The 26598-nt window shown below is 35.8% G+C and overlaps 1 protein-coding gene across 1 annotated transcript; it reads left to right on the top strand.

The window, feature by feature from the left end:
* Positions 1 to 3395: 3395 nt before the first annotated feature.
* Positions 3396 to 7499, top strand: LOC145004307 (transcription factor TCP2-like). The gene is made up of 2 exons (XM_078963197.1): positions 3396 to 5224; positions 7294 to 7499. The coding sequence occupies exon 1, from the start codon at positions 3850 to 3852 to the stop codon at positions 5206 to 5208; it is 1359 nt and encodes a 452-aa protein (XP_078819323.1). The 5' UTR covers positions 3396 to 3849; the 3' UTR covers positions 5209 to 5224; positions 7294 to 7499.
* The last annotated feature ends 19099 nt before the right edge of the window (positions 7500 to 26598 follow it).

The raw sequence follows: 26598 nt of genomic DNA, 5'->3' as shown, positions 1-26598 counted from the left end.
CGCAGGACGTAACTGAGTGGACTTAGGGTTTTTTTTACTGAGAGAGGAAGAAAACTTGTTTAGTAGAAAGAGAAATGGGATGATTTCTACGAAGGAGAAGAAGAACGGATATAGGGGAAGGGGGCCAAGAACCGAAAGATTTTTGCCGGGATCTTGGGCTTCTTCACAACTATCATCAGGACTAAAGAAACGGGTCAAACCCCCATAAGAATATGCATCGGTTAATTGTACATCATTCTTCATGTTTTGTACGACTTAAAAAATATTATTATTTTATTGATGGCTACTTGTACCATTAGCTTAATGATTTGAACGTCTTAAAAAAATATTATTATTATATTGAATCTATTTATAGAAATAGTGAGATTTCTTTTATAAGATAGTAAAGATATATATATATATATATATATTCTAATAAAAGAATAGTTTTAATCTCCGTTTGACATGTGTCATCATATTAAGCATCCTAATTAATGCATACTTTATTCTTTTTTTTTGCCATGTGACACCCTATCCTAATTAATGAATGACACTTGTCAACCTATTAATTTTTTATTTCAAACTTCAAATTTTAAATTTCACATTCTAATTATATTAAATTAATAACATTAAAATAAAAATAAAGATAAAATTAATACAAATTATAAGGTGATATAAATTCACGTATTTATTTAAATTAACGATTATAATTTTATATAATTAAAAAAATATCTCTTAATTGATAGTTTATTTAAAATAGTTGTTCGCACTATGAAAATTTAATTAATTTTGTAACTATAGTTTCAACGTGTTATAACACAAACAATTAATCAAACTTGGTACGGTACCTATAGCAAAATTTGTGTACATCAATTCAAGAATGTATAACACAAACAATTAATCAAACTATCTCTTTGATTAAATGAGAAAATAACTCAAAACTCAATTTGTGAATACAATCTCTCTTAACCCTACACGGCTAAACAAGATGTATATATAGATTCTAATCTACCGACTTGTAACTAGAATTGTATTAGGACTCTAAAACCAACTTGCTAAAGTCCCGTTATAACTTGGTCTCCAAGTCCTACTCGACTTAGGATTCCAACATCACCCCCGAATCTCTAAGTCCTTCTAGAGAATTCTTCAACCCCGATCAAGATCCGCATTTCCTTGAACTTGGTTCAAGCTAGCGGTTTTGTAAGAATATCCGCCCTTTGTTCTTCACCGGGAATGTACTCTACCTCCACTTGTTCCCTGTCAACACAATTACGAATAAAGTGAAACCTCGTATGAATGTGTTTACTTCTTCCATGAAAGACAAGATTCTTCGTTAGTTCGATAGTCGATTTGTTATCAACTTTAAGAATCACTTTCTCTTGCGCTTTGTTCATGATTTCTCCAAGCAAATCTTAAAGCCATATTGCTTGACATGCGGTCGCCATGACTGCCATGAACTCCGCTTCGCAAGATGATAAAAGCAACGGTATCTTGTTTTTGTGAACATCATGTAATTGAAGATGATCCGTAGTAGAAAATTTGACCGGTTGTGCTTCTTCCGTTATCCGGGTCAACATTGTGACTACTATCACTATAACCAATAAGTCGCCTTTTTCCCATCCTCTCGTACTTGATTCTGTATCCCGTTGTTCCTCGTAAGTACCTTAAAATGTGTTTGATTGCAACACCATGTGATTCTCTTGGACTTTGCATGTATTGGCTAACAACTCCAACCGTATATGACATACCAGGTCTTGTTCGCAAGAGATATCTAAGACATCCTACCACCTTTCGATATTGTGTCGGGTCGATTTCGGGTTCATCTTCGGCCTTCGACAATTTATATCCCGGTTCCATTGGAATGTGGGTCGGATTGCAATCATGTAAACCAGTTTCTTTTGTGAATAACTCAAACAATTAATCAAACTATCTCTTTGACTAAATGAGAAAATAACTCAAAACTCCATTTATGAATACAACCTCTCTTAACCCTACACGGCTAAACAAGATGTATCTATAGATTCTAATCTACCGACTTGTAATTAGAATTGTACTAGGACTCTAAAACCAACTTGCTAAAGTCCCGTTATAACTTGGTCTTCAAGTCCTACTCGACTTAAGATTCCAACAGTACAAATTATAATTGGTATGGTACACGATTTAAAGAAATACAAATTTGTACCGTATCAATTCAACCCCTAAACTATTCTACTCATAATAGTTAATTTCTGAAAAATGTATGTTATTTCGAAGTTCCCCAACTACCCATCAATGGTTTTACTTCTTATTACTTGTTTGAAATCTTCTTGCTCAATATTCTTAATCAAATTTTAAACAAAAGCTATTCATTTTCAGTACATTTTTCGAAGTTTTTCTTTGAAAAATATTTTCTAAGAAATTATTTTCAACCATTCATAACATTTAAAATAAAACAATCATTCTTCCATGAACATACAAAACCTAGATCAAACTATTACATAGCAAACGATGTCTTAAACACAAACCAAAATATTGTTCGAACAACCCAACAACAACAAATCCAAGAATCTACATCTTGACCCCTCACATTTTTTCCTCCCATATCCTCATCATCCTTCTCGCCAACCTCACGTTCGCCTCTCAAGTTCTTTAATGCCTGCTCCCATTTGGTCTTGTCCCAAGAATCAACCTTGTTCTAATGAACATCCTCCAACATCTTCAATTTGGCCTCCAAAATAAATATAGCAGTAAACTCTTTGATTTATTCTCATGTGTTGTTATATGGAAATACAATCGAATAAAGGTTATAGCGAACGACCAACTTCTTGAGGAAGTCATAAACCATATTGCAAACACTATTCGAGTATCTAAATATATAATCTTCAAAAATTTATTTGGATAGAAATACATTTCCTTGTGATTCTTTATCCATAATAAATTTTTGTGTATGGTTGAATGATGTATGGAGAACAAATAAAACAAAACTACTCTCGAATGTGTCATATATAAATATACCTCATGAAACATTAAATGTATCCGTAAAAGTTTATCAGTGGCATTTTATGTCTAAAAAAACGTTTCAGCATATCATTAGGCTCATATTCATATTTATGGTCATTTTTTCAATTTCGAAAAAATGGTTTTGTGTTATCATTCTATGTGTAAATATGGTGCTTTTACTAAATAGATCAAAATTAAAAAGATTGAAAGGTATGTTTAAACAAGCATACCCAAAATGATTTGGATTATAAATGTTTAAACCTTTCCATGAAGTACGTCGTCAAGGTTTTCATATAAGAATATATATATAAAAAAACAAGAACTTTTAATTACAATAAAAAAAGATTAAAACCCACAAGTGCTTACAATTATTGCTTTAAAAATCTTTAATTTTTTTGGTTTTTAACTGTTTGAATGCATATCTTCTCTCTCTCTTTCTTTCTCTGATGAAATTTACAGGCTTTGCTTTTCTGAATGACACTGCAAAAAGATAAGTTTCAAACGGAGCTTCCCTTCTGACATTTCCATCCTGCAAGACCTTATGAACATGATACATCAAACCCACAAAATATATACATACACACATTTGTATCTATATGTTTTACACACACTAATGTGTGTATTGTTTCTGTAATGTTATCAGTCATCAATGCAAAGGAGACCAACTAATACAGTAGCCCTTTCAAACGCACCTGCTCACTCACATGTACTCTAAATTTACTTTTCTCTCTTTCTCTCTCTAGATTTAGGCCGTAACTTTCTCTCTCTAAAAGGGATAAGACAGAAAGAGAGAGAGAGAGAGAGAGAGAGAGAGAGAGAGAGAGAGAGAGAAAAAGATACGGCGGATCTGGTGGTGGTGGTGGTGGAAACAAGGGATGATTGAAGAAGGGTATGGAGGTGGATGAAATTGAACGACAGGTGAGTAAGTTTCAAAGGATTGGTTCTAATGGAGATAATTCTTCAAACCCTCATAAAATAGCAACTCTGAGAGGGAATTTGGATTTACGAAACCATGAGCATCGGTTTCCCGATGAGAATGGTGGCGTTGGCGGGAGGCTTTGTGGATGGCCGGCGTCTCGAATCGTTAGGGTTTCTAGGGCTTCGGGTGGGAAGGATAGACATAGCAAGGTTTTGACATCGAAAGGGTTGAGAGACCGCCGTGTACGGCTGTCGGTAACGACAGCCATCCAGTTTTACGATCTGCAAGACCGATTAGGTTATGATCAGCCGAGTAAAGCGGTGGAGTGGTTGATTAAGGCGGCGTCGGGTTCTATCGCTGAGCTTCCATCTCTTGATCCGTCGTTTACCGGTGCCGACAGCCATAACCAGCACCACCACCACGACCATAACAACCAGCACCAGAAGCAGCTGAGCGATGCGAAGAAATCCACCGGACACGACGCCGAATTTGAAGATCCGAACTACCAAAATCACCACGAGCAGAATAACAATAATAATAATAATGTTTCGTTATCGAAATCGTCGGCTTGCAGTAGCACATCGGAGACCAGTAAAGGTTCTGGACTTTCCTTATCGCGATCTGAAAATCGGATCAGAGCTCGAGAACGAGCTCGAGAAATGGCGGCGAAGAAGGAAAAGGAAAAGGACACTGATCACGTTAGGGCTTCTGTTGCGACTCAAGTTAACGGTATCGCTCATAACTCATCCTTTACGGATCTTCTCACCGGCGGGATTAACAGCAACACCGTTACTCCGAACCCAGCGGCGACTCCCGAATCCAGAATGCAGTGGACAACCCCAATGGATTACTTCTTCAACCGTCCACCACAGTCTTCACCCCAAATTTTCCAAATGCCACAGTTCAACATCGCCGCCGTAGATAACCACCCGCAGCAGCACCATTTCTCTTTCCTTCAAGAGAATTTTGCACCGGTTGTGACGACTAGTGGCGGCGACGGTGGCGGAGAAAGCTATAACTTAAATTTCTCCATTGCATCATCGTCTTCCGGCGGCGGTATTGCTCCGGGTTTCAATAGGGGGACCCTTCAGTCCAATTTATTATCTATTTTGCCTCATCACCACCACCACCTCCAGAGGTTTCAGTCGCCATCTATGGTGGATGGATCCACTTCTACAAACTTCCCGTTCTTCATAGCTCCGACCATCGGCTCCGGAGCTCCAGAACATTTCCCGGCAATAGGGTATGACTCCCAACGCCGGCAACTATACGGTGGAGCAGACGGTGGAGCTCGTCACTCTGATCATCATAAGGAAAAGTCAAAGAACTAAGTCTTCTCCATCTCTGGTAATTCCCTTTTAATTTTCTCAACTTCTTCCAGTATTTTCCATCATTAAACATCACCAAAAATCAATATTAATTCCAAGATCAAGATTATCACTTTCTTAATGTGAAATTCTACCAATCATATTGAGTTATACTTCATTTCAATTCTTAACACATTCAAATAATAAATCAAGTAAACATTTTTAATCCAAATTTCGTGTCTTTTCTTGTATATTTCAAAAGTTACTTTCCATGTGTATATACATAAATACACACAATAGGTACAAATAAAGATCACGTTTCTTGCCTACAATATGGATCAAACAAAAGAAAACATCAAAAAGATGGATATAAAGATTATTATAATCTGTTAAAGATTTGATTTTTATGTAAATGGATCAGTGTGGGGGTACTTACAAACAATAAACAATCATACAATACAATGTGTTGTCTTTTTTTTTTTTGGTTGGGTTTATGGATTCAAATATAGTTTGGTTTCCTTAATTTCAAGCATGTCTAGAGGAAAAGACAGGTGTTAAGCACCGAGATTAAAAGAAAGTGATTACGCTAAATAATCCGACAGCTTTCCTTAAATTAAAATGGATTTAATTTAGTTTATTAGCCAATGGCAATTGTGTTTCACTGAAACCGAAATTTATTTTTTAATTTTTTAATTTTTTTTTTTTTTGCTGAAATCTCGAGCAATGGGAAAATGGCAGGCACGCACCTCACTAGGGTTTCATTGGTGGTCCCTCTTTTTCTCTTTGCTTTTAGGTCAAACCCATGCACGTACGGACAACCCTTTTTTAATTATAAAAACTTTCATTAATCTTTATTATTTATAATATAATATTAATTATATATACTTAACATACTCATTTTTATTTTTACTAATGAATATAAGTGTAATGGTGCATAAAATATACGTATGTTGTGTCATGAGTTGTGTATTGGTATTACAGATAAAAATATGTAAGTGTGTTGTTATTATAGGTGGATAGGTGTGTGTGAATTGTTGTTATAGGTAAAAAAACAAGTATGTTGTGTATTGCTAATAATAAAAAGTGTAAAGTAGGTTATTGTTTTCTATGGTTTTTGTTTTTGTTAGGTGTTTTTTTAGAATGTTTTGAAAAGGTTGGTAAGAGAAGATAACATGATAACATTGCTAATTATATGTAGCTATATGATACAAAAATATAAGTATGTTGTTATTTATGTGTATAATGGGTTGCATGTTGATATTATAAATAAAACATGTGAGTATATTCTTAATGAGTAAAAAAAATTTAAGTTGTTAAATGTAGAAAGGAAAAAAGTATCACCCATATTGATACAAGGTGTAAAATACGCTTACTATTTTCCACAAGTTTCCATCTTTTTGAATTTATAATCTAAATATGAGTTATTTATGATTATTTCATATGAAATTACGTTTTCTTAATTGGTCAATTGATGTTGCAATCCTCCACTTGATTGCTTTTTAGGTTTTATTTCTATAGACTTTCTAGGTTTTGTATCGACATTCAAAAATAACTTGATTAATGTTATTGATTTAATGGGTTATCTCCATAAAAATCCCATTATTTTGGCTTAATTTATAGAAAAGTTTCAACTTTTGTTTTTAAACAGAAAAGCCTCAATTATCTAATATTTTGCCCAACTCTTTAAGTTTCTTTTAACAGAAAATGACAAATTATCGTGTAAAACCCAATGAATGCCGATAAATCAACCTTGTATGATAAAAAAAAAAGTTAGAACTTTTCTAGAGATGAATAGTTGGTTTAATTAAGTTCCTAGAGATGTTATATTGCATTAATGAATGAAGATAACTATTAAAAAAATGAATGGTTTAAGTCAATATTGAGTTTCGAAATCATAACATAAAAATTATTAACCTATGAATAATACACTACTAAGAACATGCAAGGGACTGGATTTCTAAATTAAGTGGGCAAGTTTTATAATTTGTTGATGTTGGTTTTTTTTGTGAGCAAGAATTAAAGAAAATTTATAAATTTGTGGTTGGTTTTTTAGCGGTTGTGTTGATTATTAAATATTAATATATAAATATAAAATTTGATGTGATACAGAAGAGAAGAGGGAGTATGATCGGTATGGTATGGTGATGGTTGTTATGGCAAGCAAATGGATATGTATGTGTTGTGTGTACAAGTAATAGTGTTTGTGAGGAATTAATTCAGGCATGAGAATGGAACATTAATTCGTTTTTGATTTTGTGTTGTTGTATTTGATTAATTTAAAGCTTTTCATCAAGGCCTTAATTGTATGCTGTTAATTCTTTGCTTTTAAATGTGATTATTATTATTATTATTATTATTATTATTATTATTATTATTATTATTATTATTATTTATTTTATTTTTTTTTATGTGGAAGTGGTTCGATTTTGAATGATTTTTGATAACTAAAATGGCAAAAATAGAAGATTTCCTATTACTAATGAGTAATTCTATAACAGACTGGCGTATTAATGATTATTATATTTTAAAATGTGAAAAAATATATATAATTACATTATAGCGCGTTAAACCCACGATTATAAAAATAATTAAAATATGATCGTAAAACTTATAATTATTCATCAATTATTTTTAATAAATTATTAATTGAATATGATTTTGTAAGATTTCTAATATAAAAGTACAATTAATTATCAGCAATTATATCCGAAAGTTATTCAAGATAAATTTAAATTTTTTCAAAAAATTAAAAATCAAATAAATAATTGACTAACTTATTAAATGATGTAAAAATAACAAATATATCTTTTTTTATCGAACATTTGAAAAAAATAATAAATTTTACTAATAATTATTCTTTTATTATTATAGGAAAATATGTAGTCAACTAAAGATATCGATGTGTGAAAATGTGAAAAGAAGATTTAAGGGTTAAATAATGAAAAAGATATTCAAATGGTTAAAACAAAAATAGACAAAACTGCACAAATGGTCCCTGTGGTTTGCTCAAAATTGCCATTTTGGTCCAAAAAAACTTGGACTAGCACCACAGGTCCAAAGTTTTCATTTTGTTGCGTCTTTGGTCCAAAGCATTTTAAAAATTCTTCAAATGACGGATTTGCCCCTCTTTATTTGTTTTTTTCTTTTCTTTTTTTCCTTTACTATTTTTTATTATTTAACTACATAGGGTCCCTCTCTCTCTCTCTCTCTCTCTCTCTCTCTCTCTCTCTCTCTCTCTCTCTCTCTCTCTCTCTCTCTCTCTCTCTCTCTCAAGAACATATACAATAAAAAACATACTCCCTTCCCGTTGTTCTTCCTCCCTACAACCCAAACCCATTAATAACCTTCCTCTGTCTTTCTCCAGTGACTATCGTCTTCCAAAATCGATTTTTGTGTTCAAAATATTTGTTGTGAATCATTTTTTGGGGAGAATCAATTTCTGGTTTCATCTTCTCCAACCCAATTTTTTGGGTTTCATCTTCCATCATCGGCAGATAAGGTATCCTTCGTCGTCAAAGGCGTTGTCGAAGGCATCATCGTTGAAGAGAAAGATGTCACTTTTCAAAGCCTTCATCGGATTAACTAGTCGATATGCTAACGGTAGTCCTAGAAAAATCGAAGAAGGCTAGATATAAAGATCGAGGTCGCCGGAGCCACAACGAACCCTAGCTTCGATTGGGGCTCCGTCGTCGCTGCTATGAAGATCCAATTAGGGCTTCGCCTCCGCTTCAGATTCATTTCTCTCACCGTCAATCTGAAATCCCTCACCGTCGTTGCTATGAAGATCCACTGTAAAAACCCTCGTTGCTGTGAAGATCCACAACAAACCCTGCTCTGATTCATTCCAAATGTTATCAGCGAAAACATCTTTTTCTCCATCATAATCTTTCTTTCATTCGAACCCAGAAGCTACAAATTGATTTGGTAATGGACTAGACAGTTTCAATGGACATGATAATGCTTCAAATTGTAGCACTAGCAAGAGGAGAGAGAAACAAATGAACGGTGTTCTTTAAGTACCAATTTTTATTTGTTTTATAGGACTTCTTTTGGCTATAAAGGTTTGAAAATTATGGATTTTTGAGGTTGTAAGCATCGTATTGTTTGTGTTTGCAGTGGTAGTAATTCATGGAAGCTTGGTACACACACACACACAGAGAAAGAGAGAGAGAGAGAGAGAGAGAGAGAGAGAGAGAGAGAGAGAGAGAGAGAGAGAGAGAGAGAAAGAGGGTGGGACCCTACGTAATTAAATAATAAAAAAATAGTAAAGGAAAAAGAAAAGGAGAAAAACAAAAAGAGAAGGGTAAATCCGTCATTTGAAGAATTTTTAAAATGCTTTGGACCAAAGACGCAATAAAATGAAAACTTTGGACCTGTAGTGCTAGTCCAAACTTTTTTGGACCAAAGTGGCAAATTCGAGCAAACCACAGGGACCATTTGTGCAGTTTTGTCACAAAAATATAAGGAATTATAATGGGTTTTGGGTTATAGAATTTAAAGTTTTGTTATAATAGAAAGTTATCGAGAAACCCTTTATAGGAGATTAACCATATAAAAAAAAGTTGCTGATCATTAAAATTAAAAATAAAAATAAATAAATAAATAATTAAATAAATAACTTTCAAATGGTTAAACAAAAAGAAAATGAATGGAACACATTTTCATTGATACTTATTTCACAATTTCCAATCCTTATTATAAGTGTAAGAATATAAAATTTTTGCCACTTACTAGAATATGTTAGATTTTAAACTATCATACAATAATCCTTTTGTAATGTCAAGGCACCAAAGTCATAAAGACTTCGCCAATGATATTACAAAGTATTCCTGAAGATTGTTACAAGATAATTCCCTAGAACTGAAGTCTCACATTCAAAAAGCATTCTTTGAACATCTTTCTTGCATTAAAATTGCTAACTCACACAAATATTTCTTAATATTCAACTCTCATTATGGAAACATTTCCATAATTGTCATATGACTATCCATTCTAAATAGAATCATATCTATTCAGAATTATATCAATATGGTCCATCAATTACAATACCTCCAATTGTTCACAAGCAACCAATCTTCGGTGAATATTACATTGTCGTTAACAGTTGTTTAACAACCTTAGTCATATCCGGTGCTAGTCCTTTTCCCTCTTAATGCCCTAAACATTTGGAAAATAAGAATGAGTGAATATTATAGCATATGCAATCGATCCTATATCCGAAGCATATAAGATACGATTCATAATGTTTTACATAAAGACTAGATACTTGATTAGTCTTTTGCTAAAATATACCCATATATAGAATTTCTTATGTTGAAACATTTCAACATGACTTTCATCTATGACCATGAATAAGTTTGATTAAAGTTTCAATCTAAACTTTTGGATTCGAAATGAAGTATAGATGACCTCTCCCTTAAACCTCAATATAGTGAAACAATTTCCAAATTCTGCAACTTTGCAAATTTAGAACTTAGTTTCCTATAAGTAGCATTGCTTACTTGCAACACTTAACATAATGATCATGCTCCCACTAACATGACATTTATGTTCTTACCAGCATAACAATTATGCTCCCACTAGCTTTGACATGTACTTAGAAATCAGCTAGACTTCTAGAAATCAATACTTATTGACTTTCATACCAAAGTTTCGATTTTTGCTACGTGATGCTTCAATAAGTCTTTGCCTAGACTTTTCAAGCTCATACACCTTTTAGATTAAATAGCACAAGTGTGTGTTTAAACTTTTCAAAACTTATAATAATAAATCTCGAATGTTCAACCTATTTGTCATCTCTCACAATTCGAACTATGAAAAGAGATGCAGTAATCCTACTAGAATTTGAGAACGCAATTAACTGCCAACTCTAATCCTTTAAAAACTACTTAGTGAAAGTGTTTCCTCACAATCATTTTCATGAAGTGGAGAAACCTTTTGCCACTTAGATTTTATAGTGTATGTGTTCCTATCCATGTGCATTTGTCACACATCTCAGACTCTGGTTCCCATATCCACTCTGAACCTCTTCGGTGTTGTCACTGAACTTTAACTAAGTTCACTACATTGTTCCTCAAGTTCTTCACTTTTCGGTCCATAATTTCCACATGCTTCTCAACGTAGTTCAAGAGATCATCAATCTGAATGTCCTCGAAAGGGACCACAACTGTCTTGTTAGCTATACACTTCCTCAGCTGGGAAACATGGAAGGTATCTTGAATCTGTCCCGACTCCTCTGGTAGCTCCAATTGGTAGGCCACCTTGCCTACACGAGGCTGAAACTCGGAAAGGACCAAAAACATGGGGACTAGCTTGCCCCACTTCCTGAAAAGGATAACACCCTTCCAGGGTGACACCTTCATGTGCAATAGAACTCCCACATGAAACTCTAGCTCAGAGGGTCTCCGATCCGCCTAACTCTTATGGCGGCTCTATGATGTCAGCAATCTGTGTCGAACCTGTTGTATAAGGTCAGTCGTCTTGAACACTGCCTCCGTGCTCCCCATGACCCTCTGTCCCACCTAGCCTCAACAAATAGGAGTCGAACATCTCCTTCCATAAAGGAGCTCGAATAGGGGCATACTGATACTCAAATGTTAGTTGTTGTTGTAAGAAAACTCAGCCAACGGAAGATAGGAGTCCTAACTCCCACCAAAATCAATAAAACAAGCACACAACATATCCTCGAGCGTCTGAATAGTCCGCTCGCTCTACCCATCCGTTTGTGGATGGTATGCAGTACTGAAGTGTATTCAGGTACACAACTCCTCGTGAAATCTCTTCCACAATCTGTATTTAAAGCATACATCCCGGTCTGACACAATAGACGTGGCAAACCCATGCCGAGCCACCACCTCCCGAACATAAATCTCGGCCAACTTCTCAAAAGAAGAGTTATCATTAATGGCTAAAAAGTAAGCACTCTTCGTCAAACAATCCACTATCACCCAGATAGTGTCAATACCCCTCGTAGTCCTCGGTAACTTTGTAATAAAATCCATGGTGATCTGCTCCCACTTCCATAGGGAACCTCTAGAGCCTACAACTTGCCATGAGGTTGCTAGTGCTCGGCCTTGACCTTCCGGCAAGTCAAACATCGCTCTACAAACCATGCTTCGTCTCTCTTCATAAATGGCCACCGGTAATTATGCTTCAAGTCGAGATATATCTTTGTATCCCCTGGGTGGATGGAAAATCTTGATTTGTGGGTCTCCTCCATCAAAATCTGTCGGGCCCCACCTACATACGGTACCCATACCCTCCCATAAAGAGTCAAAAGCCCTCGGCTGTCAATATCAAAGACTAAAATCTGACTGATCACCCGTTCACTTTTCCGATTTTCCTCTTTTATGGCTTCCGACTGTGCTTCCTTGATGATCTCTAAGACTGGAATCATCAGGGTTATCTTCATGCACACATCCCGAATCAGGGCACTTGCCTCCCTCCGGCTCAAGGCGTCAGCCACCATATTGGTCTTGCCTGGATGATACAAGATCTCATAGTCATAGTCCTTCAATACATCTAACCCCCCCCCCCCCCTTTGCCTCATATTTGGGTTAGGATAATCCATAAGATATCTCAGGCTCTTATGGTCCATGTAGATGGTACACCGAACACCATACAGATACTGGCGCTAAATCTTAAGGCCGAATACTACCGCCCCAACTTCAAATCATATGTGGGAGACTTTGCTACGTGAGGCTTCAACTGCCTCGAAGCGTATGCTATAAAATGCCCTCTCTACATCAACACAACACCCACTCCTACAATGGATGCATCACAATATACTAGAATGTCCTCAAATCTCGCAGGAAAGGCAAGTACCAATGCCTCACACAATCTCTAGTGAAGAGTCTCAAATGATGCCTGCTGTTCAGGCCCCCAACTAAAAAGCATCATCCTTCCTTGTCAACCTGGTGAGAGGAACATTAATCTTGGAGAAGTATCGGATGAATATTTGATAATAACTTGCCAATCCGAGGAAGCTTTGAATCTCCGATGGAGATCTTGACACTTCCCATTGCATCAACGCCTCTATCTTGGCTGGGTCAACCAAGATACCGTTCTGATTGACGACGTGTCCAAAAAACTAAACCTCGCACAACCTGGAGTCACACTTGGAGAACTTAGCATGTAGCTTCTCCATCCTAAAAACCCCAAGAACCTCTCATAAATGCTCCTCATGTTATTCCCTAGTCTTCGAATAAACCAGAACGTTATCGATGAAAATGATTAATGATCGATCCAACATGGGCCTACATTCCGGGCTCATGAGGTCCATGAACGCTACCGGTGTGTTGGTAAGCCTAAAAGGCATCACCACAAACCCGTAATGCCTGTGGCGACTTCGGAAGGTCGTCTTGTGAATATCCTCCTCTCGCACCCTCATGTGGTGATAACCGGACCTCAAATCAATCTTCGAAAACCAAGATGCCCCCTGAAGTTGGTCAAAAAGATCATCAATCCTCGGAAATGGGTAACAAATTTTCACCTTCAACTTGTTTAGCTCCCGGTAATCGATGCACATCCGGTGTGAACCATCCTTCTTTCTGATAATAGGGATAATCCATGCATCCCAGGAGGTGCAAGACGGTATGATGCCTTGGTGATCAACGTCGCACCCAGAATCAGATCGATATAGAACTCCACTTTCCTCTCAGGAGACAAACCCGATATCTCCTCAGGAAAGACATCAAAAATCACGTACTACCGGAACATTAGAAATAAAGGTCGATCCCTTCTTCTCGACCCGAGTATCCACTACATATTCTAGATAATCCATATACCCATGCTACAAACTTTACCTTGCCCTGGCGGTAGAACAGAAAGCTGATCCAGATCTAGTACCCTTGTCGTAGATAGTCAGCACTCCCCCACTAAGGTCTCGAACCGTCACCAACTGACGCTCACAGTCAATCAGATCCCCAAGCTCAACCACTCCATACCTACGATCACACAAACATCTCCCATAACGATAGGGATAAGATCTATCGCATAACCAACACCGAAGATCTCTAATACACAACCCTAGTAGACTTCAGTATCAGAGAATGGATGCTCATCAGGTATCGAGTGCTTAAAGTCTCTCGTGTAATACTCTAACTGCGACAAAATGATAACAGCACGAATAAATGACTCGCACCTGAGTCAAACATCACAAGCACAAGCACAAAATTCACAAAAAAAGTACTTACACAATCGAGAATTTGCCTTAATGTGACCCATCTAGTTGTAGCTAAAACAAACCCGAAATCCCTTGGGGCGATCCTTAGCCATATGCCCCTCCTTTCCACACAAGTAATAAGCTGACTCGGACCGACAGGGTCCCTCGTGTCCCTTGTCATACTTTCCGCAAGTGCATCCCTTCTGGCCTCCATCTCTCTGATTAGCAGGCTTAGGCAACTTAGTCGTCGGTTGCAACTACAATGGCCTCCTATCTCTCCCCTAGGTCTTCCTCTCCTCTCTAGCCTGGGTCTTTAGCTAATCTCTCTCTCCTCCTAGTATTGGTCTACAACTCAACCAATGTCCGATTCATGGTGTTTACCACAAACTCACGGATATTCCTCCTCAGAATACTCAAATATCAAATCACACGGGCGTGCTCTGTGGACACCTACTCAGAGCAAAACAAAGCCCTTTCATGAAACATCATGGTGATCCCAGTCACCGTCTATGTCATTTTATTGACAGACAGGAACTATTGGGCCAACCTTTCTCACTCAACCGCGGGTGCAAACTCATCTTTAAACATCTCAGTAAACCTCTCCCAAGTCACTACAATATGCCCAAAACGAACCCTCAGATTCTCCAGATAGGAGTAGGTATAGAAACATCACTCAACATTACAGATACATCTCATAGTAGCAATCGGATCTTGGGTCTCATCAAACGCGGATGGTTTTGTGTTGGTGAACTCCCGGTACCACAACGAATCACCCAACGCTTTCGCAACAGCAACTACTACGGTGGATGCAGCAGTAACAACCTTAGTGACAGCAGCATAGTGCTCGTCAAAAGTCTCAAGCAGGATGGTCTTGATAGAGCCAAACATATCCAGAATAGCCTCTTTGATTACTTCGGCCACCTCTGTGGCAAAAATAATGTGGATCTCATCATCTCTGGCACTTGGCCTCTCGGGGTCGCTAGAGCCTGAACCTTGGGTAACCACCATACTGAAACACATAAGAAAATTATCAGAAATCAGGATAAAGCACATATACTGACACTCCTACCCCTATAGACCCTTTAGTTCCTTGAAGTTACTCCTTGAGTCGTGTACGAATCTATTGTTTCCAGTAGTACGGGCCCATTACTACCTTCCACACCAACCCGTATTTGTCTTGAGTCGTCCCCTCAAGACCCCAAGGACTTTACCTCATCAAATTAGCTATGGAATCGCCTTGCTTGTTCCTTAGAACCATAACTAAGCCTCTAGATACTAACTCTAGACTACTCCTACCACTGCTCTGTCTCACAAGATCTTCGATGTCCTCGCTAATTGCTTCGAATATGCCAATTGTACATAATACAAGACTTAGTAGACATTCAAATAAATGATGCTACCTCAAATCTACAACCAAACAAGGAGCAAGAAGAAAGGCTAAATCAAGCATGTTGAGGCTATAAAATAATAACTATGTACAATTATGTAGCATACACTAAGTAAATAGTAACCATAGATTCAATCTCATAAGAATGAACTCCTAGGCTAAGGAATCACAAATCATGCAACATTACCACACCATTCCTGCAAGATTCCTTGGCCTATCACTAACTAGCATGCAATTCTATCAGCTCATAATATAAATATATATGCTTTGCACTACTCATGATATACATGAGGTATTTTGGGAAACTACCGCTCGAGTGCTGGCTGATTGTACACACTACTTCTCTGGGTTTTTCTCATGTAAAAGTATCCATTTCTTTTTTAAGTTCTTAAAAAATTTCAAATCCTTAGTTTGAGTTTGGAATCACCCGGAGGTTTATCCAAATCCCTCAAAACTAGGGCTCTGATGCCAAATTGTAACACCTCAAAACTTAGCCCAAAATTTTCATTTTAAATTTACCAAAATTAAGATTTCACAACCAAGTTATCAAATACATAATTATCCCAAAACAACCAATATCACAAATATCAGAGTTCATAAACTGTCCCAGTAGTAAATCTCCCAACAAGTGTGTACAATCAGACATTCGCCTTCCCGCGATCCTCGGAAGTAATTACCACATATAAATCAACATCTGTAAGAACAAATCTTAGTGAGTCTTCCAATATACCATATACAACATATCATTAATAAACAACTATGGGTTATCAGCAACCCTATGGACTCTCAGCAGTCCCAGTGGGCTAGCAGCATGCCCTGTGGGTTATCAGTAACCCTGGAGACTATAAGCAGTCCCAATCACATATAAACAACATAACATAATCATAATAGATAGACCTAGATGGTCAGTACAAATACAACAATTATACTACACAGGTAAGAATAAGCGAGGAGACTCACCTAATACTAATGACAAGTAAATCTCACACCCAAATTGTCGGATCTAGACTCCACCTAATGAACAAAATAATTAACCTTAATTAATAATTAAGGTCCAAAGCCCACTCGCGAGTCCAAATCCCATAACTAAATCTTCTAAGGAAAAAAAAAGGACTATTTTACCCTTCTCTGGGTCCAAAACCCCAAATCTTGACCAAAGGTCAAAAGTAAAAAAAAAAAAAAAAAGTTAACTGCCCAACGAGTATGTTGGGCGTACCACTTCTTTTGTGGGGCGTACAACAAAATCAACATCCATTGGGGGTATTGTTGGATTAGTGTCTAAGTCCATAACTATTTTGGTATGTACTTGACCCGATGGTGCATGGTCCTTTTGGGTTGCCTTCACCAAAGCAACTTGATAGGATGAATTATGGAGAGTAAGGATTAAATATGATTTATTAATATATTATGGGAATAATATATTAAAGGAGAAATCATATTGTTTAATTAATATTAGTCAATAATTAATTGGTAATTAGTTTTGTGACTAAAAGAGATTAATTAAACTTAAGGGACTGGAATTGTAATTATATGATAATTGCAATTTGGGCCATGGATTGCCTTGTATTAAGGGATGGACGAATTCTAATGGGAAACCCATTAGGAAATCGTCCATGGGCTTAATAAAAGGAGTCTATGGGTTGCTTAGGGCTTAAGCATCCAAATTAGGGTTTCCTTGTTAGATAACCCTAATAGCCCAACTATATTAAGATCCCTTAAGGCTCAAAAACGTGGCTAAGGTTCTTGTAAGGGTTTACACACGTTTTTGGCAGCCTCCAACCTCTCTCCTCTTCATCCTCTTGCTTATGGTGTTTGTGAACCATTAGAGGAGTGACACTTGTGACTCTAAGCATTCCAAAGTCAATACAAGGAGATTTGGGATTGTTATTGCTACATAACAATCAAGGTAACACTATAAACTTATTCTCATGTTAATATGATTATATGTATGCTAGAATTAGGGTTTATAGTCTTGGATTCAAAGCATGTACAATAGAGAAACCTAGATCCAAGCATTAGGGTTTGTATGAGCACATAGGATGTCTTATGACCAAAACCCATCAGTGGTATCAGAGCCTAGATTGGTTTCTATTGTATTGATGCTTGATATAACTGGAAAATTCGATTTTTTGGATTCTGGAGGCTGGACTCGCCGAGTCCATGCAGACTCGACGAGTCCAAGGCTGACTCGACGAGTCAACTCGTCAGACAGGCGGATTTTCGGGATTTTTACCTATTATGACTTAGGATAATTACCATAATTGTTTAAACTTAATAAAATTCGAATTTTGTTAATCCTTTATGATTATCCTTGTCAAAATAAAAGATTTTGGTCATCTAATTAGATAATTGTTACCTTATTTGATATATGTTAAGTTATGGAAATTATTTGATCATTATCTTGCAAGAATTTGAACTAGATCTAATTAGATAACCACCAATTATAGTTAATTGCCTTATTTGAATTATGTGATCTAGAATATTCTTGACAAAGTTTGGAATAGTTTCAAATTAATCCCTTTAGGTTTTATATTTTAAATTTGAACCCAAAAGTTTTGTTGTTTTGAAATTTAAATAGTTAAAACCCTAATGTTTTGAAAAAAGTTTTCAAAACTTGCCCTCAAGTTTTGGAATTTAAATTTTGATTAAATAGTTTAATTTTGATGTATATTTAAATTCTAAACCCTAATGTGTTGAAATGTTTCAAAACTTGCCCTCAAGTTTTGGAATTTAAAAGTTGATTAAAAGTTTAATTAGGAATGTTAAATTCTAAAACTCTAGTATAGTTTTGAAAAAGTTCAAATCACACCCTTATGGTTTTATTAATTAATTAAGGTGTATAATTAAAAGAGATTTAATGAATTCATAAAGGTTTAGGTTAACCTTTTAATTGAATTAAAAGTGTAATTGTTAAAGTTAACCATATAGTATTTTAAAAAGTATAAAATACACCCTATACTATATATAACATTAAAAGTCTAACATTATATATAAGTATGAGTAAAAGTCAATCTTACCGTTAGTAGGCCTCATTCACGAAGCTAGTCTATAAGGGGTGTTTAAGGAAATTGCCTATAAAATGGCGATTGAATGGGTATCCACTCTTACCCACCGCACTCTTGACTAGTGGAGGGTCGTTAGCCGAATGGGTAGGATAGGACGAAACCTTCCATTATAAGTATAATGAAATACAAAGTAACTAAATATTTTTCAAATTCCCAATCTTAGTTACTTAGGCAAAAGTGAATTGATGCAATTCCATGAAATTACACTTTGTGCCCTTGCGAAGACGTTAGTGGAGCGTGTGTGGTTTACCGGCACACTAAATGGTTCTAAGCAAAGGTAGCAAAGGGTGACTCAATGTTTGTCATAGTTCGGTGGAGCGTGTGTGGTTTACCGGCACATCGAATAGGTGATTGTAACATGTGAGGGAACCATGTAGTTTGCATGGTTATTCACACCCGCTTTGTGATCCTCGGCATCCCAATCACAAACAAGAGAGGCATATCGAGATTTAAACATGCCATTGAAATGTTCAATGAATCTCAAAGGATCTAGGAGTTTTCATAGATTTAAAACTTAAATTTCTTTTTCGTTTTTTCATGGTGGAAATTAGTGAATCGTCATTCACTTACCTTCAAATGTTCTGCAATTTGGGTTACGACATCCCTCTCCCGAGTTGTAGGATATTGTGTTGGGTCCTAGCCTTGGAATTTCATTTGGGTGATTTACCAAGGACTCAATCAATCAACTAACTTGAATTCGTTTTTCTCCCGATGTCAAAGTTCGACAACTATGGTCTTCTCAAATCTCGTGGAACAAGCATTCCACGTGAAGATGATATTCCACGATTCGTTCGAGGAACAAGAAATCATGCTTCACTTCCTCCTCCTCCTCCAATTATTCTCCCTAACCCACAAGATTGTAAAATTGAAAAATTCAATATCACTCAAGCCCTTTTGGCAAGTAAACATAAAGAGGGCAAGTCGGTGTGTGCACACGTCTTAGGGATGAAGTCACACATTGATAGATTAAGAATGATGGGATCCGTTGTCGGTGAAGCGATGGCTGTTGATTGGGTTCTTCGGTCACTTCCTAACTCATATAGTGAGTTCGTAAGAGAGTACTATATGATGAACCGCGACGTGAACCTTATAGATCTCACCTACATGCTTATTGCTGCTGAATCAGCAATGGTTTGGCGCAATAGAAAAGCAAAGTTGATTGGTGAATCTGCCTTCAAGACCTCTATGGATATAGACAATGGCAATGAAAGACATGCAATGATCGAAAAGTTTGATCATAAGAGAAAGGCGATGTCTGAAGTAGTTCCATGTGTTATTCCAAAGGAGTCAATTTGCTTTTATTGCCAAGAGAAGGGGCATTGGAGACGAAGTTGCCCTATTTACCTAAGAGATCTAAGAGATGGGAGAGTCAAAAGTATGACTACGCTTTAGGTAAGAATCCACTATCTAACTCCATTAAGTTCCTATTCATTGATTCTTAATACATGATGTGATAAGATTGCATTTGAATGTTTTGAAGGATCGGTGAAAAGAAAGGAAGCTTGATAAGAAAGCAAGATGAATCTAATCACAAGAGATGGATCTCGATCTCATGGACTTGAAGATTGGATTTTGAGCTTAGATAGTTATGATAGAGTTGTTAGGAATTTTCTTTTTACATAGTTTTCAATAGATTTTGCATTGTAAGGACAAATGTTTTTCCGCTGCTTTTATAAATAAAATAAATTTTGTTTGACTTATTTATTTGTTTACTTCCTTGCAATGAAATCGTTATGTGAAAATTGATGTTTGCGTATTTCTACAACGAATGGATATGATTCTTAGTTATGTTATTTATGGAAATGTCAAGAATTTACCAAATAGGGAGAGTTTCTCATCGCCCAAGTTTCAATTGGACAGAAACTTGGAATCATGCAACGTGGATGCACGATGAATGAGAAATTTCGTATTTGGAAATTGGACTAATTCATTGACAAAGTGTCAAGTGAAGGACTAGGAGATCGAGTACACAAAGTTGTGTGTTGATCAAGTCCACCATAAGAGTAACAAAGATATTCGTCATGATTTACTAAAGGCTTAGTAAATATGATTACACTTACAAGATTAAGTGTAATTTTGAATTGATTAAAGGGTTTAGATCAATAGCAAAACGAATAAGAAGAATCAAGTAGGCAGAAAGATAAGAGTTTCTCCATTCTAAGAAGAAGGGAGAGTAGCTTTTATGCTTTATGATAGGTCTTAATGATTAAGAACCATATCTCAATTGATCCTCTAAGTGAGTCTTGGTACAATCGTATGTCCAAGAAGAGGAATCAAAGATTGATGAAATGGTCAAATCAAGAAGACAATCATACTTCGTTCCAATAACAAGTCTTAAAGTTAAGATTATGACAATGAGTGAATAGTATTAAGAAGGTTTATAACATTCATCAATTGTGGAAAAGTTGTGATGTCTTGGATAAGACAAAGACCAACTAAGACCAAAATTATGAAGTGTTTTGTTGTGATAAAAGCTACACTAACTCTTGAATATTTGGTTGTCAACAAATGTTTATTGACAAGAGAATCGTATATGTCAAGGAGTCAGTGGGAGTCTTAATAGTCTTGAAAAGTTTCAAGAACAAATCAAATAAACCTTATCGATCATCACTAGCACACGAGTTGAGGTTTACAACCCATCGTGAAGACATTATTTTGTTTATGTGCCAATCCAATCGAGTTAATTATGCATGTGAGTCCTATGAGTTCTCATTTGAATGCATAAAAGGCAAGGACCTTGATCAATGGAAAGTACATTGATATGAAAAAGGTGAGCTGCTTAACTACTTGGAAAACGTGGTGGGCAGCTGTGCTACCATAAGGCAAGAAATCAAGATTAAGAAAGTTCGATCCATATGAGTTTGAATTTGTCGTAAACTTTGGTTTTAACAAATTCACATGGATAGGAACATATACACTGTTTAAATCTAAGTGTCATAAGATTTCCTCCTTCATGAAAATGATTGTGAGAAAATGCTTTCACTAAGAAAGATTTTAAAAGATAGTGATTGTAAAATTGCATTCTCGAATTCGATTATGGTTACGACATCCCTTTCCATAATTTGAATTGTGAGGTTTGGCAATTAGTCTTAATTGTTTAGACACACATATGAACTATCGAAGGCAAAGGTGTATAAGTTCAAGAAGCCTTGATAAAAGATTATCAAAGCACTAAGTATTAGAAACATGAACTTAAGAAATTCAATAAGTATTGTTTTTCTGAAAGTTAAGATGTTTATGAATACATGTCGAAGCTAGTGGGAGCATAAGTGTTATGTTTTATAATAATCATCATGATAGTGGGAGCATAAATGTTATGATTGTATGATTATTAAGGCACGTATTGCATAGTTGGCAATATTAATTATAGAAAACAAGAGTCATACTTTGCAAAGTTGTAAGAGTTGAAAGGTTGTTTTGCTATAATTAAGGGAGAGAATATTATGCTTCATTTCAAAGCTAAAGGATTAGGTTGTGGAATGTTAATAAATTTAGTCAAGGGTACATAGTGTGTTCTTAAAATTTCGATTATGATTACGGCATTCCTCTTCACAATTTGAATTTTGAGAACATAGCAAATAAAACATTATGCGTCATGTCCCATACGCTTCGAGTATAGGATCGATTGCAAATGATTTAATGTTTTACCATTCTAAAATTTTCCAAATGTCTAGCGCATTTAGAGGGAAAAGTGACTAGAATCGGTTTTGACTAAAATAATTAAACAACTATCAAAGGACAATCCAAAGTTCGACGAGGATTGGTCGCTTGTGAGTAGTTGGAAGTATAGTATTGGAAATTATGGAAATGTTTCATATTGGATGGACAATATCGACATCATTACGAATAGATAAGATTCTATTAAGAATGAGTTGTCATATGAAAAAATATGGAAGTGTGTCCATATTGGGAAGTAAATATTGAAAATCTATGTCTAGATTAGAAACTTTTATGCAAAAGGATGTTCAAAGGAATGTACTTTGAGAGAGAGACATCATATCTAAGGAATTGTCTTGTAACAATCTTCGATATAGGACTTTGTAATATCATTGGCAATAGTCTTTGAGACTTTGGTGTAGTGACATTACGAAAGGATCGTTGCATAAAGTGTTAGAATCTAGTATATTCTATAAGTAACAAGAATTTGATATTCTTACACTTAAGAAAATGGATTTGGAGTTGTGAAATGAGAATGATTGGAAATGTGTTCAATTTGTCTATTTCACAAAAGCAAGAACCATAGGTAAACATTGTGTGCTTGCTAGGAGCATGGGACAAGTGTTGGAATTCAAGTAAGAAGTTGATTACCCGAAACGACAAATAATGAGTAATCGATATGGTGATAAATAAAAGGAGTTTTATTTATGCTCAAAGGGTTGAGGCCATATGGGATTAGTATTATTCTTGTGTTTCACCTTGCATGTTTTGACTTCCAGAATAATTGAGTTTATTAAGAATAATCGAATTATTCGAACGGGCCACAGTCGTTCATATGTTGGAAGTAGGTATGAATGAAGACTATCGTGAATTGGTGTGTGGATTGTCTAGAAGAGTATTAGACATAAGCAAATGTTTGCTGCAACGTTCATGAGTGCTTATGAATATGATTTGAGCATTGGATTAAACCCACGCTCACTTGGATCACTCCATGAATTGTATTACGAGTGATTAGTGAGACGATAACATCTTATATTCTTGAAACCGAGATGTGTGAGTTGTATCTTGCGAATCGGTTGCACATTGATAATATGTAAACGCACTAGTAACTTGGTGTTATAAAACATATTGTTGTGTGTGATTTGGTTTGTGAGTGCAAGCGAGCATTGTATCAAAGTTTATCCGTTCCTTTTATCCAAAGTAGGATAAAAGCGATATCTTTGGGCCCCTCGATGGTTTAGTGATGACATACGTAAATGCTCGGCCGGGCTAGGACTAATTTGATTTGTTCAATTAGTCTGTAGTCATAAATCGGAAATCGAGATATAGTACAAAGAGAATGATTTGAAATCATATCTCATACGATATCTAGAATGGAGGAATATATGATCCCTTATCTAAGGACACGCGTATCTGATATGATCAGAGTTGACAGCGGCTTTGGAAAGCTACGATTGCAGATCAGGATCTGAAGTCATACGCATAATAGTTGTTAGACTTATCCAAGTGGGAGACTGTTGGATTAGTGTCTAAGTCCATAACTATTTTGGTATGTACTTGACCCGATGGTGCATGGTCCTTTTGGGTTGCCTTCACCAAAGCAACTTGATAGGATGAATTATGGAGAGTAAGGATTAAATATGATTTATTAATATATTATGGGAATAATATATTAAAGGAGAAATCATATTGTTTAATTAATATTAGTCAATAATTAATTGGTAATTAGTTTTGTGACTAAAAGAGATTAATTAAACTTAAGGGACTGGAATTGTAATTATATGATAATTGCAATTTGGGCCATGGATTGCCTTGTATTAAGGGATGGACGAATTCTAATGGGAAACCCATTAGGAAATCGTCCATGGGCTTAATAAAAGGAGTCTATGGGTTGCTTAGGGCTTAAGCATCCAAATTAGGGTTTCCTTGTTAGATAACCCTAATAGCCCAACTATATTAAGACCCCTTAAGGCTCAAAAACGTGGCTAAGGTTCTTGTAAGGGTTTACACACGTTTTTGGCAGCCTCCAACCTCTCTCCTCTTCATCCTCTTGCTTATGGTGTTTGTGAACCATTAGAGGAGTGACACTTGTGACTCTAAGCATTCCAAATTCAATACAAGGAGATTTGGGATTGTTATTGCTACATAACAATCAAGGTAACACTATAAACTTATTCTCATGTTAATATGATTATATGTATGCTAGAATTAGGGTTTATAGTCTTGGATTCAAAGCATGTACAATAGAGAAACCTAGATCCAAGCATTAGGGTTTGTATGAGCACATAGGATGTCTTATGACCAAAACCCATCAGGTATAACTGGCTACACAGGGCGTAGCTAGGAGTATGCCTGATATACTCTGTCTGCCTCTACTTCCACCAACTTAGTGTCTTAATCCCATAAGACAACTAAACCAACCTCAGATCTGACTATTCTAAGATATTTTAACCATATAAAGTCCTTAGCATTAATCCTTTGCATGGCTAGGAAGGACCCAATGCAACAATCATTGGCTTCCAACACACTCAATGCTACTTTACTCATGCATGCACCAAAGGGAAATATCAAGCAACCATTTTTATAAATCCAGAGGTCCTAAAATGCATGAAAGGATGGCTACAATTTCCTGGAGTTCTCCAAACTCATAAAGGTCCAATCTTGGGGACAAAAGTTCATGAAACTTCAACTATAAAGATCTAAAGAAAATATTGCCAAGGTATAAATTTTATACCTGAAAATAATGCACAAAGAGAAGAGGTTTTTGGATCTACAGGGTTGCTAGCACCCACTCCTTCTTCCATTACAAGCACCAAGAACACACACACACAAAAAAAAAAAAAAAAAAAAAAAAAAAAAAAACTTCAAAAGCTCACACAAGCAACACAACTCGAGATTAGGGTTTTAGGGAAGGTTTGGTGGCTGATAAGGATGATCAAAAGAAGACATAATTTTCTTTAAATGGGGGGCAACCCTTAAAATTAGGGTTTAAAGTCTAGGCTAGTATGCTCCACGTACTACATGTACAGCCAGCGTACTAGCTGGTCATCCGCATTCCAAAATTACATGAGTATGATACACGTACTCTTACATACGCCCTGTATACAACCAACTCACAAGGCCTTCTTTCCAAGGGAGCAAATGTGCAGCTTTTGATAAAGATTCAATAATCAATAAAAGTACCTGAAAATCGGGATGTTACATTTTCATCTATGTGTTTAAATTTATTTAATTAATTGTTTAATTTGTAAATAATATGATTTAAATTTATTTAATTAATTGTTTAATTAAGATAAAATATTAAATCATTTTTTAGTTTTAAATTAATTAGTGTTAATTGTTTAATTCGAAGATAATTTTAAACTCTAGTATTTTGAAAAGTTCTAAAATACACCTTATACTATATATGATTAAAAGTTCAATATAATATATCTATAAGACAAGTCAGTCAAATCGCTAGTACGCCTTATCCATGAAGCCATAATATAAGGGGGTATAAGGAAGCAACATATAAGATGTACACCATTAGGTGTCCATTCTCACCCACCGCTCCTTTGTAGGGTGGAGGGTCGTTAGCCGAACAGATTTGATAGGACATAACCTCTTAAAAGTATATGTTATTAAAACACTAGAACCTTTTGAATAAATCACAACTCTAGTTGCTTTAAGAAAAAAAATGTGAAGTGTATGCTAGTCCATGAAAACTCACATCACTCCAATACACTACAAAATGCACAAGAACTCAAGGGTGTAACTAGGGTTTCATTTGAAATGAGTGGAGGTTGAAGAAGATACCTTATATTAGAAGATGAGGTCCTTAAATATGGAGAGAGCCCTAAAAATTTGTGGGCTTGGGCTACAACCACTCTAATGTCGTGACACCCTAAGTGTCAATTCGTGAGCTCAGCTGCATTTGTGTTTTCATTTATTCACTTGTCACGTCGTGACCTCCCTATGTTCATGTCATGACACTTGGTTTTACCCAAACACCATTCCTTTAACTCCTTGATACCCTAAATTGATCCGTTCTTGGGTGTTACATTAAGTATGCCAAATGTAGCTTTAAATGTTAAAAAGAATGCTAATAACACTAGTAATGCGAATAAAAGGAAATTTTGGTCATTTAAGCTAAATATATGAGG

This window comes from Lactuca saligna, chromosome 7 (genome assembly GCF_052625555.1).
Source record: "Lactuca saligna cultivar CGN05327 chromosome 7, ASM5262555v1, whole genome shotgun sequence".
Classification (NCBI taxonomy): Eukaryota; Viridiplantae; Streptophyta; class Magnoliopsida; order Asterales; family Asteraceae; genus Lactuca; species Lactuca saligna.
The sequence above is the reverse complement of the archived record's forward strand: the minus strand, read 5'-3'. Positions and strand labels throughout refer to the sequence as shown.

Coding starts and splice junctions, on each gene's coding strand:
- LOC145004307 (XM_078963197.1), top strand. CDS start 3,850: ATGGAGGTGGATGAAATTGAACGACAGGTGAGTAAGTTTCAAAGGATT.